A 14,728-nucleotide genomic window follows, 5' to 3' on the forward strand; every position below is an offset into this window, starting at 1 on the left:
GGCTAAGTGTATGTTTAATATCATAAGAGGCAATAAAATTGTTTTTCCATAGTGGCTGTACCACTGTTCCCTCCCTCCAGCAACATGTGGTAAATCCAGTTGCTGTCCATCCTCCTCAACACCATTTGGTATTGTCAGGTGGCTTTTTTGTTTGCTTGCTTGCTTGCTTTTTTTTTTTTTTTCCTTTATTTTTAGCAATTCAATATGGGAATACTGTTATCTCTCCTTAGCTTTAATTTGCATTTGCTTGAGAGCCAGTGAGGTTAAACATCTGTTCATGTGCTCAGTTGCCACCTATATATCCTTTTTGTTGAAGTATCTGTTCAAATAGTTTTTTTCCATTATTTTCTCACTGTTGAGTTTTGACAGTTCTTTATATAGTCTGGAAACAAGACCTTTGTTGGATATGTAATGTGCAAATACATTCTCCCAGCCTGGAACTTGTCTTTTCAAACCCTTAACAGTATCTTTCATAGAGGAAAAAGGATTTTTGGTGTCATGCCTTTTAAAGATCTTCGCCAAACCCCAGGTCAAAGTTTTCTGTTGTTTCCTTCTAGAAGTTTTACAGTTTTACGTTCCTGATTTATAGCTAAGTTTCAGTTTTTTAGTGGGTTTTAGTATAAGGGGTGAGGTCCTTTCTCTTTGATGGACATCCAGTTGTTCCCACACATTTGTTGAAAATACAATCTTTTCTTCATTGAATTGCTTTTGCATCTTTGTCCAAAAAGAATTGGCTGTATTTTGTGAGACTAGGTCTGGAATCTTTCCTCAGATCTTTTTATTTGTGTGTCTTTCCCTTCACTATCGTCACACAGACTTTTGTTTACTGCAGCTTTGTAAGTTTTGAGATGAGGTAATGTGATTCCTTCAATTTTATTCTTCTTTTCACAGTTGTTTTGGCTATTCTAGTTTCTTTTACTTTGCATATAAGCTTTAGAATCAGCTTGTCCAGATCTACAAAACATCCTGCTGGGAATTTTATTTGAATTACAGTAAATCTACAGATAAATTTCTGGAGAATCGACATCTTTACTATGTTAAATATTCCAATCCATGACCATAGTATGTTCCTCCATTTGTTTAGGTCTTCTGTTATTTCTTTCTTCAGTGTTTTGCTGTTTTCAGCATACAAATACTGTGCATCATTTGTTGGATTCACAGCTAAGAATTGCCCTTCTTTGTGAGTGGTGAGTGGTATTAGTCTCTTAAATTTCATTTTCTAACTCTTCTTTACTAGTATATAGAAAAATGATTGGTTTTGTGTCTTAATCTTGTATCCCACGCTCTAGAGAAATTCAGTTATTAGTTCTAGGATGTTTTTGTATACCTGTGTGATTTCAACAGAGGCAATCAGATTGTCTGTGAATAGGAACCATTTTAGTTTAATCTACTGATTCACGCCACGGCGTGGATGAATTTCCAAAGCATTCAAACAGGGAAAAGAGGAGACAGACACGAAAGATTACACACCGCATATTTATGTGTGTAATAGACTAGAGGAAAGAGAATTCTAATCTATAGCGATATAGAAAGATCAGTCGTTGCCTAAGGCTGCATGCGGACGGTAGGGATTCATTGGAAAGGGGCGCAAAAGGGAACTTTATTAGGTGATGAAAATGTTCTCTTTCTTGATTGGGGTGGTAGTTACGTGGATGGTAGCATTTGTCCGAGTCCCTGGAACTGTACACTTAAAATGGGCACATCGTTTTGGTTTGTAAATTAAACCTCAGCAAAGCTGATAAAGAGAAACCTCGACTATTAGTTTAATTTTGGAGGAGCTCAGTTTGCTAATAAGCAATACCCAAAACGTAGACTTCTGATAATGAAAACATTCAGGGCTTTATCAGTCATTCAGGGATTCCACTTGTGGGCACCAAGCACGGGGCTCTAACCAGCCTCTCCTCCCCTCCCCACCCCCACCTCCCACAGATGAACCAAGTGAGCTTCAGGATGAGAATTGGATAAGACAGCTGAGGGTGGACTCCATCTCCTGGGGAACATCCTTCTGCATTGGTGCTTGCCCCTGCCCTTGCTCTTGCCCCCACTGCACACCAACCTTGTGCCTCGGGCCCCTTTTTCACGTTGAGGGAAGGAAGCAAGAGGAGGAGATTTGTGAGGGTGGCCCGATCCTAGGGCTCCTTCCCTGTGTCCCCATTCCGGTTGCCGGGACCCCACAGTTTCCTAGGCAGCTTCACAAACAGGGTAAAGCATGGTTTGTAGCTGCTGCCAGTTCACGAGGCACATGATTATCTGGCTCTCAGCTGTGTCAGATTCCTGGCTAAAAGCAATGGGCTACTCGTCGTAGAGCTACGTCTTCCCACTTCTTCCCTCTCTGCTTTCAGAAGGCTCACTTTGGCCTAGACCTTGTCTCTCATACTTCCTCCCTCAAGGCTGCACAAAGTATCAGCATGCTCTAATCCCTAATGTTTTCTAAAGGCCTTGCACAAATTGAGACTTCCATGGAAAGTGTAGAGGAGTTCCTTTGCTCCACATCCTCATTAACTCTTAGCACTCACAGTCTTTTTAGTTTTCTTCCTTCATGTGGTCATTGAGTGTGTACGCCCCGTTTCATTTCTTGAACTTTGTACCTCGTGGATATGTCAACTATTTCAAAATAAAATTGCCTGCATTTGCTGAACCGCATACTGGGGCAGATGGCCTGGTAAGGGACTGTTGTGTCACCTTCGGGTGTGAGAGTCCATTTCTGATGTGGATGCTGAAGTGTTGGCATCTCCGGGATACTGTGAGGGTGTGTGAGGACAGTGCAAAGTCATATTTGAGGGGTACGATGTCCTGCAGACTTGGATCTTTCCTACGATGCTAGTTTCAAAAAAAAAGAAAGAAAGAAAGAAAGAAAAAAGGCACTTGTAATACGGAGTCATCCAGATTTGGAACCCGAGGAACTCGAGACCTTGACATTGGACAAGTCATCTCCTCTGCCTGGCCCTCAGTCTCCTCACTGTGAAAAGGTGCTGGGGGTTGGGGTGGGGTCCTTGCTGCATTTCTGATACCGGCCACATCTCCACTGCTCACTGCTGTCTTTGAGACTGCAAGGTGGGCCCTGTGCAGATGAGGAAATGGAGGCTCTGAGAGGTGAAGTGACTTGCCCAAGGTCACAGGGCTCAGAGGGGCAGGGAGAGGCATTGATCTCAGGTGCATTCCAGAGGCCCTCCCCTCTCAGATACACGTGGAGTGCGTGGGGGGCACATGCACCTCCCGTTTGCACACGGCTTTACCCACATCCTACCTGCTTTCATGCACAGGCCACACCAGCTGCTCACAGCTGCCCTGGGAATGGGGCCGGGCAGGGCTGGGCACACGCTCCTACCCCTGTTACTCAGGTAAGGAAACTGAGGCCCAGAGAGATGATGTGACTAAGAATACAGACCCACAGGACCTCAGAGCTGGGGCGCCCTCAGAGCACATCTAGTCCAGTCCTGTGCTGTGAGAGATGGAAACACTGAGGGCCAGAGAGTAAAAGGCGGGGCCAAGGTCACTCGTCCAGGCGGTGGCTAAGCTGGGGCAGAGAGCTCAGGCAAGTCACTTTCCTTCTCCGAGTGTTCCGTCACGAGTGCAGTGAGCAGCAGTAACCCTCACAGAGTATCAGTGAGGATGGAATGAGACAGTGCACCAAAAGCGCCGGGCCCAGGGCCTGACCATGATGATGACAAAGATGAGGAGGAGGAGCAGGATGGATGCCCAGGTTATCGCCAAACCCGATGTCTGGGGAGGCTGGGAGGGTGGTGGCAGGCCCTAAAAGTTTAGGATGAGCCTCAGGGGCAGGGAAGCCATGAGGGGTGGGGTTCTGGCTCAGTGAAAGGAGATGAGGAGTGGTATGTGCAGCTTGGGTGGGTGTCTGTGGAGAGGGGTGAGAGGTGGGTGTGTCACCCCCATGACACTGTGAGCCTCTTGAAGGCAGTGGCAGCCTACTGCAGTGGGCACAGCACACATTTGGCCTCAAAGGGTCCTGAGTTCGAGGCCCAGCGTAGCCACTTCCTGGCTGCGTGACTTAGGACAAGTGTCTTCCCTCTCCGAGCCTCAGTGTCCTTTTCCATGGAATGGGCCTGGTCATCCTCCCCTCTCAGAGCTGTCTGGCTAATAACACCTAGGCCCGTACAAGAAATTGTACATGAATATTCAGAACCACTTTATGCATAACAGTCAAGAAGTGGAAACAAGCAAATCGAGGAATGCTTGTCCATCAACAAGTGTGAGAGGAGTCAGAGAGCGCTGGTCTGGGCTGGGGAGAAAGCTATGGGAGCTGCCAAGGCGCATGCACACCCCTTCTAAGGGCCCTGGCGCATAGTAGGGTCTCAGAAAACACTTGCTGAGACGCAGTGTGGGCCCTTGTGGTGGGGCAGCCTGTGGAAGGCCCGAGGCTGGGGGCGGGAGGGACGGTGTCATGTTTGCCCTGTGAGTGAGGAGGTAGGCCGCCTCCTAGGTGACCAGCCTAACGCCCTGGGGGACCCACAGTCTGTCCGCATTCCCCAGGGCCCTCCTTCATCCCCGCTCCCAAGGCCGCCTCTCTGTTCTCTTCCTCCCTGCCCACTGTGCTCTCAGCACTGCCCCCTGCAAAGTGCAGGGGACTGGGCCCCTGGTGAGAAGGACCATGGGGAAGGGAGGTGGGCGGGGGAGAGTGCTGCAAGCCTGGAGGCCTGGGGAGGTGGTGCCCTCCCCACCACCCTGTCTCTGATGGCTGCTTTCACCTCTTTTCCAGATGAGCTGCCATATGTCAGGTGCCCTCTGCACACAGTGCTCAAACTCATACCTGTGGCTTATGGTGAGTGCTACCATCTTCATCCATGAAAAGGCATGTGCCTACTGTGTGCACAACAGGGGCCTGGGAGGTTCCAAAGATGTGGGTGCCAGAAACATCATGTATCATTCATCACCCCAGAGCTGGGGACCCAGGCATGCTTCATCCTTCCCACATCCCAGATCATGCACCTGGAAACCTAAAGGGAAGGAGACACAATTTCTGTCAGAATCACAGAGTGTCCATGTGGCCAAGCATGGACCCGGCAGCCAGGGAGGCAGAAATCAGCAGCAGCCAACAAGGCAGAAACCAGCTGAAGCCTGTCTTTAGGGGAGGGGTCCATACGGAGCCAGCTTCCTGGGGGTGCGAACTATGTAGAATCCCAAGGGACCCTGCTCTCAGAAGGGCTCCACACGTGGTTCAATGCTCTGTTGTTGCTCTTTGGGAATTCTTAATAATTTTTGAGCAAAGGGACCCGCGTTTTCATTTTCCACTGGGCCTGGCAAACTACGTAGCTAGGTCTGGGTCACGATCCAGGTCTAGCTGAGGGAGGAGAGCCTCTTTTTGGGGAAAAGAGGCAAGGGGGACAGGGGCCCTTCTGCTACTCTCTCCCTCTTCTTAACCTGGTGCCTTGTCCTTCCAAGCCGTGGACATCACCAGGGGATCCGAGAAAGCTCTGGACACTGTCCCTGCCTGCTACTGAGCCCATCCCAGGGGTCCTGAGTGTCCCTGCCCTCACTGTCGTCCACTGCAGGAACTGCAGTCCCAGCCCCAGCTCCACCTCAGGAATCACCCAGCCCTTGAAGACGCCAGGACCTAGGCCTGGCCTTGGCCTCACTGGGGGAGCTCTGCTTCCAGTGAAGAAGAGCTCTCGAGCCCCCGACAGGCCTCGGTCACAGTCACAGGTGATGCACTGTCGAGGTCTGCACGCAGCTTCGTTTTCATAAAATCTACTCTCAGCAATAATGGCTCCTCCTTCTACCTGCTGGAGGTGTGAGAATGTCAGTGTGAGGCCTACCTCATTGTCTGTAAGACTGTGTCTCAGGGATGAGGTCCTGCAATCGTGTGGATGATGAGGGAAGGGTCCGGGATGGCGCTTCCAAAGACAGGGTGGAAGATGGGGGTCCTTGTGGGTGTCTGTGGACCCTGTCCCTTGGTGGGGGGGACAGTGGCACCAACCCACAGCCCTCCACCCCATCCCTTCTCCTGCAGCCTCCCGTTGGGGTCTAACGCACCGTGCGGGAAATCACGTAACTATGTGGACCGGAATGGTTTGCACACTCAGCTGGCACTTCCACATCTCCCAGCGCCCTACCCCACACCTGCATGCCTTCTGGGCAAGAGGCGAGCCCCACCTATCCCGGAAGCCTGACCATGTGCCACTCAGGGCAATTCGTGCACAGATAAAGGAGGAAACGCCCCAATTAATTTTGCAACTTTAATGTAACACTGATACCAAAAACATGAAAGCACGACAAAAGTACACAATGAAAGCAGGAAGAGCAAAGAGAGCTTCATCTGGCATGCCATCTTCCATGGGCAGGTAGAAGCTGCCTAGAGTGCTACATTAAGGAGGGATCTGAGGAGGCACTCTGGCTCGGTGAGTGACGGCTGCAGTTCATCAGCGTTGCCTGTCCACACAAGACACAAAAGTGAAAACAGAAATATACATACACGTGAAAACAGTGACGGATGTAAAGAGCAAAACAAGTGTCTCTCCACACTCTCCTCGTTCCCCCACCCCACCCCAGGCCTTTCCCTGTCTTCTCACAGCCCCTCCATACCCACTCCTTCAGAGTCTCATGTATCGACCGGAAATCTTACTGGATCCAGGAGAAGAAGTTGGCACTCGTTCTGGCGGCATTTCTGGTCCGGATGGTGGAGCTGGTGCTAGGGCCATCTAGGATGCTGGTGCTGGCCCCACCATTGGTGCCACTGCTGACGCCAGCTCTCCAAGTGGCTCTCCTGTTGGCACGGCTGCTATTTAGAATGTACTGATGGTATCTGGCCCAGAAAGCAAAGGGGATCCTGGCCCAGGCGTCACCAAAATCTCCGTCCTCATCCCAGGTCAGGAGCTCCACCTGTATGTCGTCCCAGCTCCACCGTCCAATCAAAGCTTCATCCCCGATGTTCATCTGGGCCCTCATCTGGGCCCTGGCATGTTCCTCAGCCATATCCACATCCATCGTCTTGAAAGCATCATCCACAGCCTCTAAGAAATGAGCTTTCCATTCCCGGGGGTCTCGGTTCTGATTCTGTGATGGAATAACAGCAACCATCCTAACAGCTACCCCACATTCACTGAGCACCTGCTTCCTGCCATACACCCTCCTGTGCAAGGCTTTGCGTAATCATGACAAAAATAAAGACGCCTGGAATTGGGCTCCTATTATTCTGTGCCAGACCTGGGATTTCGCCCCATCCCTCACACCTACTACGTCTGTGAACTTGTCTAAGTTACTTAGACAACCTTTCTGAGCTTCAGTATCCTCACTGGACAAACGGCATAAGAATGTTGTGACCGAGAAACAAAGAAGGTATGCGACGTGCCAACCCCAGTGCCTGGCCCTGAACAGAGGCTCTCCACTACCTGGGCGATGAATCTCAGCACCCTCATCTTGCTGGTCTCGTGGCGGGCTCGCAGGCCCCACAGGAATTCATACTCGGGTGGGCTGCTATTGGGGATCTTCTTGTATTCCAGGTACCTTAGTGCAAGAGGAAAACAAACTTTTGCTTCCGGCCAGGCAGACCTGTTGTTGCACTAATGGGTCCCAGGTGGCCCCTTCCCAGCCCAACGCTGCGGCTCAGCTCCTGCAGGAGGACTGCTCCGGCCCTCCAGCCCGTGCCCCACGCCCACGCTCAATCCCAGGGTTTCTGCCTCCAATACTGAGGCCTTCGTAGCTGCCATTGGCCATGACCAGCAGCCACGTGAAGGTGCAGAGGGGACACATGTAGGGTATTTGCTCATAGGACGGCCACAGGTTTTGTGCCCCTTGTCACAATGAACCCAGATTCCTGTTGGGTGTGTTGTAAACAGAGGAGCCATTTCTTCAGGCCCCCTGCTCTGAGCACACCCCACCGCAGGGTCTTGGCAGTGGCCTGGCTGAATCCTGGGACAGTCCACCATAGAAAACGACTGTCAAGGGAAGACACAGTCAACCAAGAGCAGCGTTCTCCATGCATACTCCCGACCGTGTGTGTGTGTGTGTGTGTGTGTGTGTGTGCGTGTGTGTCTGTGTGCCCGCGCGCACGTGCTGGTGCACCTGTGTGAGTGCACACGTATTCTCCAAGGACTAAGGATAGGGTGGGCCTTGGCCAGAAAGTCAGGAGGGCTGGGCTCCAGGCCCGAATGTGCCCCTTACCAGCTGGGGCCATGCTCAGGCTTCTACTCTCTGAGCCCCAGGTTCCTGAGATGTAAAGCAAGGGAAATTCTCACACAGCCTACAGGGCAGGTGCCGAATGAGATGGTGGTTATAATGTACCCCACACTGTGTCCTCAGTCTACGTGTGCTCCCATTCTCCAAGACTCCCCGAAATTCTACTCCCCCAACACTCACATACCCCAACCCACACTCACACCAGAGACCCTCATCCCTCTAGTGTTAGATATGGGATGGGGAATGGCCTCTCCAGCCAGACCAGCACACGAGGAATGCACAAGTGTGAGAGAAAGTTAACTCAGTCAGTACTTACTTCTGTTTCACAAAGTCCTCTGTAATGAGCTTCCTCAGATCGCCGAGGAATGGGTGCCTCACCCTGAGGGCAAGGAAAGGAATCCATGACTGGAGATGGTGGCAGCGCCCAGATGTGGGCAGGAGCACTCCCTAGCACGACAGATCTTCCCGGCCCATGGGGCATCCCCATGGAGGCCTGGGCATGCAGCAGAGGCCAGACACCCACTTGTCAGCAATGGCCTAGGTAGGGGTTTGATGGAGCCCCTAATTCTGATGGTTTCTCTTAGATCTCATCTGGGGACAGAGAGGGGACATGGAGCAGAGAGGAGGCTAAGAGCTCAGGATCGTTTCCCCAAGCACCCTGGCGAGACCCTTTGCGCTCTACTGAATCCAGGACACCGCTCCCCTGCACCAGACCACCAGGCAACTGCAATCCTGGGGCCTCTTGTGCCCAAGGACAACACTGAGGGGCAGGAGCCGAGAGCCCAATCATACCCAGGGCGCAGTCCCATCTTGCGTAGTGCTTCCCAGAGGACAGCTGCGAGGGGAGATGAGGTACAAGAATTTAGCACACAGAAGGTGAGACTGTGGGCAAGCCCCCAGCTGCAGGTCCAGCTACTCACCCTCGCTGGCACGGTTGCCATTCATAAAGATGACTCCCAGAATCACCAAGAGGAGACTCAGCCTGGGAGTGTCCTTGGTCCTAAAGGTGTAGAAAGAGGGATCCTGTCCAGCAGCCATTTGCCCGAGGGACTACAGCCGGCTCACCCAACTAGCCTCTCCCAGATTGCTCGGCAACAGGGCAGTTCTTCCCACTCCGCACATGGCTTGCTACCTGATCCAGACAATTCATCCCTCCGCCTGAGATGGAGTCACTTCAACCATCAAATGTGGAAACTAACACCCCCTCCCAGGGTTCTGTCGAGGACAACGTTAGGCAGGGAGCAAACCCTTGGCGACAATGTGTCCAGAGGCACATCCAGACCTTCCCTGCCCTTTGCGCATTGGGAGCACAACTCGACAGGAAGTCCCCCCCCCAGGACCACTCCGGCAAGCCACGGCCAAGCACTTGGCAGGAAGAGGCAAGCAACAAGAAGCCTGCTTTCCCAGGAAGACTGGGGGCGGCAGGGGGGAGGACGAAGTGAAACCCTGATCGCAGCAAGGCCTTGCCCCACGTTACTACCCCTTTCATCCCTTAATCACTCGGCACCTCTAACTGTGAGTGGGGTCTGTGCTAGGCCCTCCAGCCCTGTTTTCCTGTTTCTCAGAGGGGAGTGTCAGAGGGGAGGGGCGAGGCACCACCGAGGAAGGCCACAACCCTCCTGCCCTTTCTCACTTTCCCAGGAGGCGAGCTGAAGAATCCCGTGTGCAGACAAGAATGTACAGGTGTTCTTCCTTGTCAATTTCCTTCAGGTGGATCCCAAACTTCTACATGGGGGAGAAAACAGAATGTGAGATCAAAAATCCATGCTGGGTGTCCTGCAGGCAGTCACTCAATTCCCTTTTAGAACTTTTCCTCAGCAGGGAACCCAAAGTCATGGGGGAGGATGGAAGAAGAGAGGACGCAGAGGAACTGCCCTGTGGGACCTCTGGCACCGGCTGAGGCAACGGGACCCACTTCACGAGACAACAGACACAGTCAGAGAGCGTGTGTGGAAGAGGGAGGGAGAGGGAAGGAAGAGGGAGAGGAACTGAGGGAAGGAAGTATGCAGTGGAAGCTCCCAGCTGGAGAGGCTAGGAAACGCTTCCAGAGCAGGCAGTACTGAAACTGGGCCTCGAGGGACTGACTGCAGGGTGCAAGGCTTCCCTGGAGGGGCTGCAGGGTGCAAGGCTTCCCTGCCACTCTTGTTCCACAGAGCTGCCCCCCTATCCCCGTGCCCACCTTTTCCAGAGTGTATGTTGCTCGTTCAATGATCTCAGGGAAATGTTCGTCGTATTCTCGGATGACGTCCTTCAGCATGTCTGCAGGAGGGGAGGGGTGAGGAAAGCACCTGGGCGGAGCAGCGGCCACAGAGCTGCAGCTCCTCGGTCAGCCCTGCTGAGAGGAACAGTCAGGGCCCCGTACCGTGGTACTGTGCAAATGGAGCGATCAGCCATGGTCTGATGGGTGGGGGCATCTGATTCGGGAGGCCCACAGGATGGGGTCAGGGGAGGGGGGAAGGGCAGAGCTCAGGGAGGGGGCACAGGTTGCCCACCTGAGCGCTTGATGGGGATCTTCTTGTAGTCTTTAATCATCAGATATTTCACCAATTTATTTGCCTGGAGAAGGAGGAGCACACGGGGAGATCAAGGCATGGGTGACCTCACAGAACTGGCCCGCAAGGGAGGAGAGGAGGGAGATGGGGGAAGGGCAGACTTCTTACCCTCTCTTGCAGAAGGGTCACGTTGCGGGGTGGCAAGCACAGTACGTGCCTTGAGGGTACCTGGGACCTCAGGGCCATCGGGGGCCGAGGGGCCATCTGAGCCTGCACCGCCAGTGGGGGCTGCGATGCTCTCCAGGTCGGTGGGACTGCAGGAGGCTCTCTCTCCTCCTCGCCGCTCTCATATTCATCATCCAGGTGCTTGGACTGTAGCATTAGAGAGAGGAGAGACCCAGGGCTACCAGGCTCACCATGCAAAAGCACCCGGCACACATCTTAACTAGAGCAGGTCCTTGGAAATAAGAGTAGTATGAACAGTGGATGACGTGCTGAGTGCTTACTAAGTGCCAGGCACTGAGCCAATCTCTTCTCCCTCCAGGCCTGAGGGCAGGGACTACGTGGAGTAAAAACATGCTAGCACACTTGTGCTGGAGAAAGGTGGACAAGCTGAGAGAAGAAGAGGGGTGAGGAGGGGAGAGGAGGGGAGGTGGGGGAGCGGAGGGGAGGGGAGGGGTGGGGAAGGCAGAGGGGAGGAGAGGGGAGAGAAAAAAGAAGAGCAAGTGGGGGTTGGGGACAGCAGGGGAGTCTCACCTTCTTTGTCCTCTTGCCTCCCATCCTGGCCCAGGGCTCAGCACTGTGCTGAGCAGTGGCAGCTGCACCCTCAAGCTCCTGAGGGATGCTCATGGCCATCTTGGCCTTGGCAGCAGGCGCTGCCACAACATTCGGGGGCTCCACCCACCGAGTCTTGGCGAGAGCCTTCCCAGACTTGGTTGTCTTGGGCCGGGTGGCTGACCCCTCCCTGGCAGATGCTGCCTGGGGCACCCCGGAGGCAGCACTGGGGCCCTCTGTGGCAGCCTCCTGGGCCGGGGTGGGTCTCTTGGGGCGTGGGAAGGCCATGCCACTGACACCTGCCGGCTGAGTGAAATCAAAGACATCGTTCTGACCCAGGAAGGCTGTCTTGGGCCGGGTGGCATCCATCTCACTGGCACATGGAGCCTGAGAGAAAGCACAGGCAGGACTAGGGCCCTCAGTAGCAGCCTCCTGGGCCTGAGAAGCTGTCTGGGGCTGTGCGGAGGTTGCTGGAGCCCCGGGGGCGACCATCTCACTGTTGACTAGCATCTGGGAGCTCTGTGGAGAAGCAAGGGTTGTCTCAGAGGTGGCTCTCTGAGCCTCGGCCGTGTGTGTCATGGGCCGAGTATCTTCTCCTGAAGCCTGGTCTGTGGCCACCGAGTGGTTAGCGACCACCTGATTGTAGGTGGCACGGGCGGCAGCGGCAGCAGCCCGAGCGGCACGGTTGGAGGCGGCAGCGCGGGCTACATTGGCAGCACGGGCGGCCGCCTCATTGGCAAGTGTTTCCGGATCCAGCTGAAATGCCTCCATCAGAGTCCGGGCCAGCATAGGGTTTTCCAGTTCCCAGGGCTCATTCTGCAAGGCCAGAAAGAAGGGTAGGGGAAGGCAGACAACTCTACACACTCGCATCACGCTTCCCTGTGCTGGCCAGCCTTCTCCTCCGGGCAGCCAGCCCCGACCACCCCCCAGACCCCCCCAAACCTCCTTTCTCCAAGCAGGAGAGAATACATATGGGGAACTGGGCAGTTCTTCCCCACTCAACCCTCCCTTTCATCCTCCCCCTTTCTCCCCAATCCCCCCTTCACAGGAGAGAAAGCCTAGGGCCAGCAGGTGGCCAACAAGGGCCCTCACCGATAAGATGCGAAGGCCTGGACCCAAGCTCCCAAAGGCTCTGAGAATTCGGATGTCAAAGCTGGTGAGGGTGCCGTAGCCTCCAAAAGCACCAAATTCTTCATAGTCGTTTCCTTCAACCATCTCTTCCTCCCTGACTTCATCGCTACCCTCATCCATGTCTTCAACGTTGTAGCTGTCCGATTCCATGCGGTAGCTTCCCTCAGCCATGCTGGAGGTCCCAAGGAGAAGAGAGCTCAGCCTGAGAGGGAGGGTGAGGCCTCTTCAGGGGGAGGGGGTGGGATCCAGTGGGAAGCGGGATCTCCCTGGAGGTGGGGGGCGGCAATCATCAGGTTACCAGGCAGTACAAGGCTGGGTGGAGGGGGGGGGTCTGTTGGGGTAGATTCTTTCAGGGACAGAGCCCTAAGAGAGGGAGAGAGGAGGTCCGAGGAGACCCCGCACTGAAAGAGGAGTTTAGGATGGGCAGGCTCTCCATCCCAGCGGCTAGATTCCAATATGGGGTGGACTGGCAGGCTTGGGTCTGAAGAGTCCCAAAGGGCATGATGCATTGAGAGAGGCAGAAACAAAGGGCCTGAACTTAACGGCAGGAGCAGGGGGCCCGGATGAAGGGGGAGCAGATGACATGAGAGGGCTCAGACAACAGGGACCACAGGAAGCTCTGGAAAGCTGAATCCCAGGGACCCTCTGGCTAGGTCCAGGTGGGGGGAATTTGGGGGATTCCGATCTAGGTTGGGCTCTCACAGCAGCGCTAGGGGTGGATGGGGTGGGGGCCTCAGACTAGGTGAGGCTCGAATTGGAGCGCTGGAGGTCTCAAATCCCAGGATTGCAACTCCAGGAAGGGAGGCAAAGCGGTCAGCTCGACTGGCATGATCTAGGAGTGGTTGGGGTGGGGCTGGGGCCTCCGCTCTAAGGAAGCTCAGCATGGAGCACACGGGTCTGCTAAAGGGATTCGGATCGTGGGCTGTGGTGTAAGGAGGGCTCGGATCGGGGAGCCCGGGTGTGGTGGTGGGGGGCGGGGGTCTCCTATCTAGACCGTGGGTCTTATGGGGTTCAGGTTCTGAGTGCTTGGGCTTTGTTCAGCTCCGAGCGTAGGGGGTGGGGAGGGCACAGCGTGCGGGGTTCCACTCGCCCTCTCCAGGTCCTGTCTGGGGCTGGATCCTTACCTCCCCTGGGGCTCCAATGGCGTCCGTCCTCAGCACCAGGAACCCCGCAGCCTCGCCCTCGCCTACTGCTGCCAGCACAGCAGCTCCGACCACCCCGCCCCTTTTCTCCGCGCAGCCCCCGCGGCTGGGCAGCCTGCGCATGCGCGGACCCCTCCAGCCCGCCCGCTTTCCCAACAAAAGCCCTTGCCACCAGGTCCCCAGTGCGCATGCGATTCCGCGAGTGGGTGCGCGCGGGGGGCGGGGGGCGGGGGGCGGGGGGACGGGGGGGCGTTTTCTCCTTCCCGCCGGATTCCCCTCACCGCCCCCTCGCACCCGGCGCTCCGACCGCAGGCGCGCGCACTCACACCTTGTGGTGCAGTTGGACCCACCCCATCATCTATCCTCAATCCCCCCACTTTTGTACAATGCTTCTCAGCCCTGGCCTCCCCCTTCCCCCTAAGCTCCTCCAGTGTGGTCTGGAATCCACTATGCCCTGCTTCCCCAGCATGATCCCCAGCTCACAAATACAGTGGTTTCTGGCTGGGTCTCTAACCTCGACAAGAGAAGTGGAAATGGTTAGAGGATGCCAGTTCCCTTTGTGTTCCCCTCCACTATCCATCTCTATGGCCCCCAGACAGGCTGGGAACATCTGCTTCCCCGGCTACTCTTCATGCAGCTTGTAAGCCATGGCGCGATCTGTGCTGGGGCTTATCTTCCTCTCACAGCAGCCCTGGGAGGTGAATGTCAGCATCCCCGTTTTACAGATTAACATGCTGAGGCACAGGCACATTGCATGAACTAGACAAGGCCGCAGAGCCAGTAAACAGAAAATGCAGAATTTGGGCCTGGGTCTTCCTGACTCCAGAACCCAGGTTCCACTAGTGCTGGCCTGGGGACTGAGGCTCCCTCACCTCTTCAGTTTGAGCGACAGACCTCCCCCACCTCAACGTCTGTCCCAAACAAGCAAGGTTTACATTCTCTGAGACCTAAGCTCCTGCTGTGCATCCCGGAGGACACAGGTAGAGCACCCCCCCCCACTACTCTACATGGGTCCATCTAGGTGTGGGAATTTCTCCTTGGGGTCCACTCCCTGCT

At 54.6% G+C, this 14,728-nt stretch overlaps 1 protein-coding gene and 1 non-coding gene across 2 annotated transcripts; both read right to left on the reverse strand.

The window, feature by feature from the left end:
- Positions 1 to 6,154: 6,154 nt before the first annotated feature.
- Positions 6,155 to 13,795, reverse strand: LOC131400995 (melanoma-associated antigen D4-like). Its single transcript, XM_058535888.1, has 14 exons — positions 13,655 to 13,795; positions 12,829 to 12,893; positions 12,492 to 12,702; positions 11,382 to 12,215; positions 10,794 to 10,997; positions 10,626 to 10,689; positions 10,313 to 10,392; positions 9,767 to 9,858; positions 9,054 to 9,133; positions 8,926 to 8,968; positions 8,450 to 8,512; positions 7,347 to 7,461; positions 6,581 to 7,011; positions 6,155 to 6,387 (listed from the first exon to the last, which is right to left on the reverse strand). The coding sequence occupies exons 1-14, from the start codon at positions 13,793 to 13,795 to the stop codon at positions 6,378 to 6,380; spliced, it is 2,433 nt and encodes an 810-aa protein (XP_058391871.1). The 3' UTR covers positions 6,155 to 6,377.
- LOC131401494 (small nucleolar RNA SNORA11) lies at positions 7,704 to 7,833 on the reverse strand. The gene has a single exon (XR_009217696.1). It is a non-coding gene; the product is annotated as a small nucleolar RNA SNORA11 (small nucleolar RNA).
- Positions 13,796 to 14,728: the final 933 nt, after the last annotated feature.

The sequence above is a fragment of the Diceros bicornis genome, chromosome X (genome assembly GCF_020826845.1).
Source record: "Diceros bicornis minor isolate mBicDic1 chromosome X, mDicBic1.mat.cur, whole genome shotgun sequence".
In the NCBI taxonomy this organism is placed as follows: Eukaryota; Metazoa; Chordata; class Mammalia; order Perissodactyla; family Rhinocerotidae; genus Diceros; species Diceros bicornis.

What these genes read in the sequence shown, in the direction of transcription:
- LOC131400995 (XM_058535888.1), bottom strand. Translation starts at nt 13,795, where the DNA reads ATGCGCAGGCTGCCCAGCCGCGGGGGCTGCGCGGAGAAAAGGGGCGGG. An exon ending in CAACATACACTCTGGAAAAG is followed by an intron (nt 9,859 to 10,312) that starts GTGGGCACGGGG and finishes TCCCCCATGTAG; the next exon opens with AAGTTTGGGATCCACCTGAA. An exon ending in TGGCAACCGTGCCAGCGAGG is followed by an intron (nt 8,969 to 9,053) that starts GTGAGTAGCTGG and finishes CTCCCCTCGCAG; the next exon opens with CTGTCCTCTGGGAAGCACTA.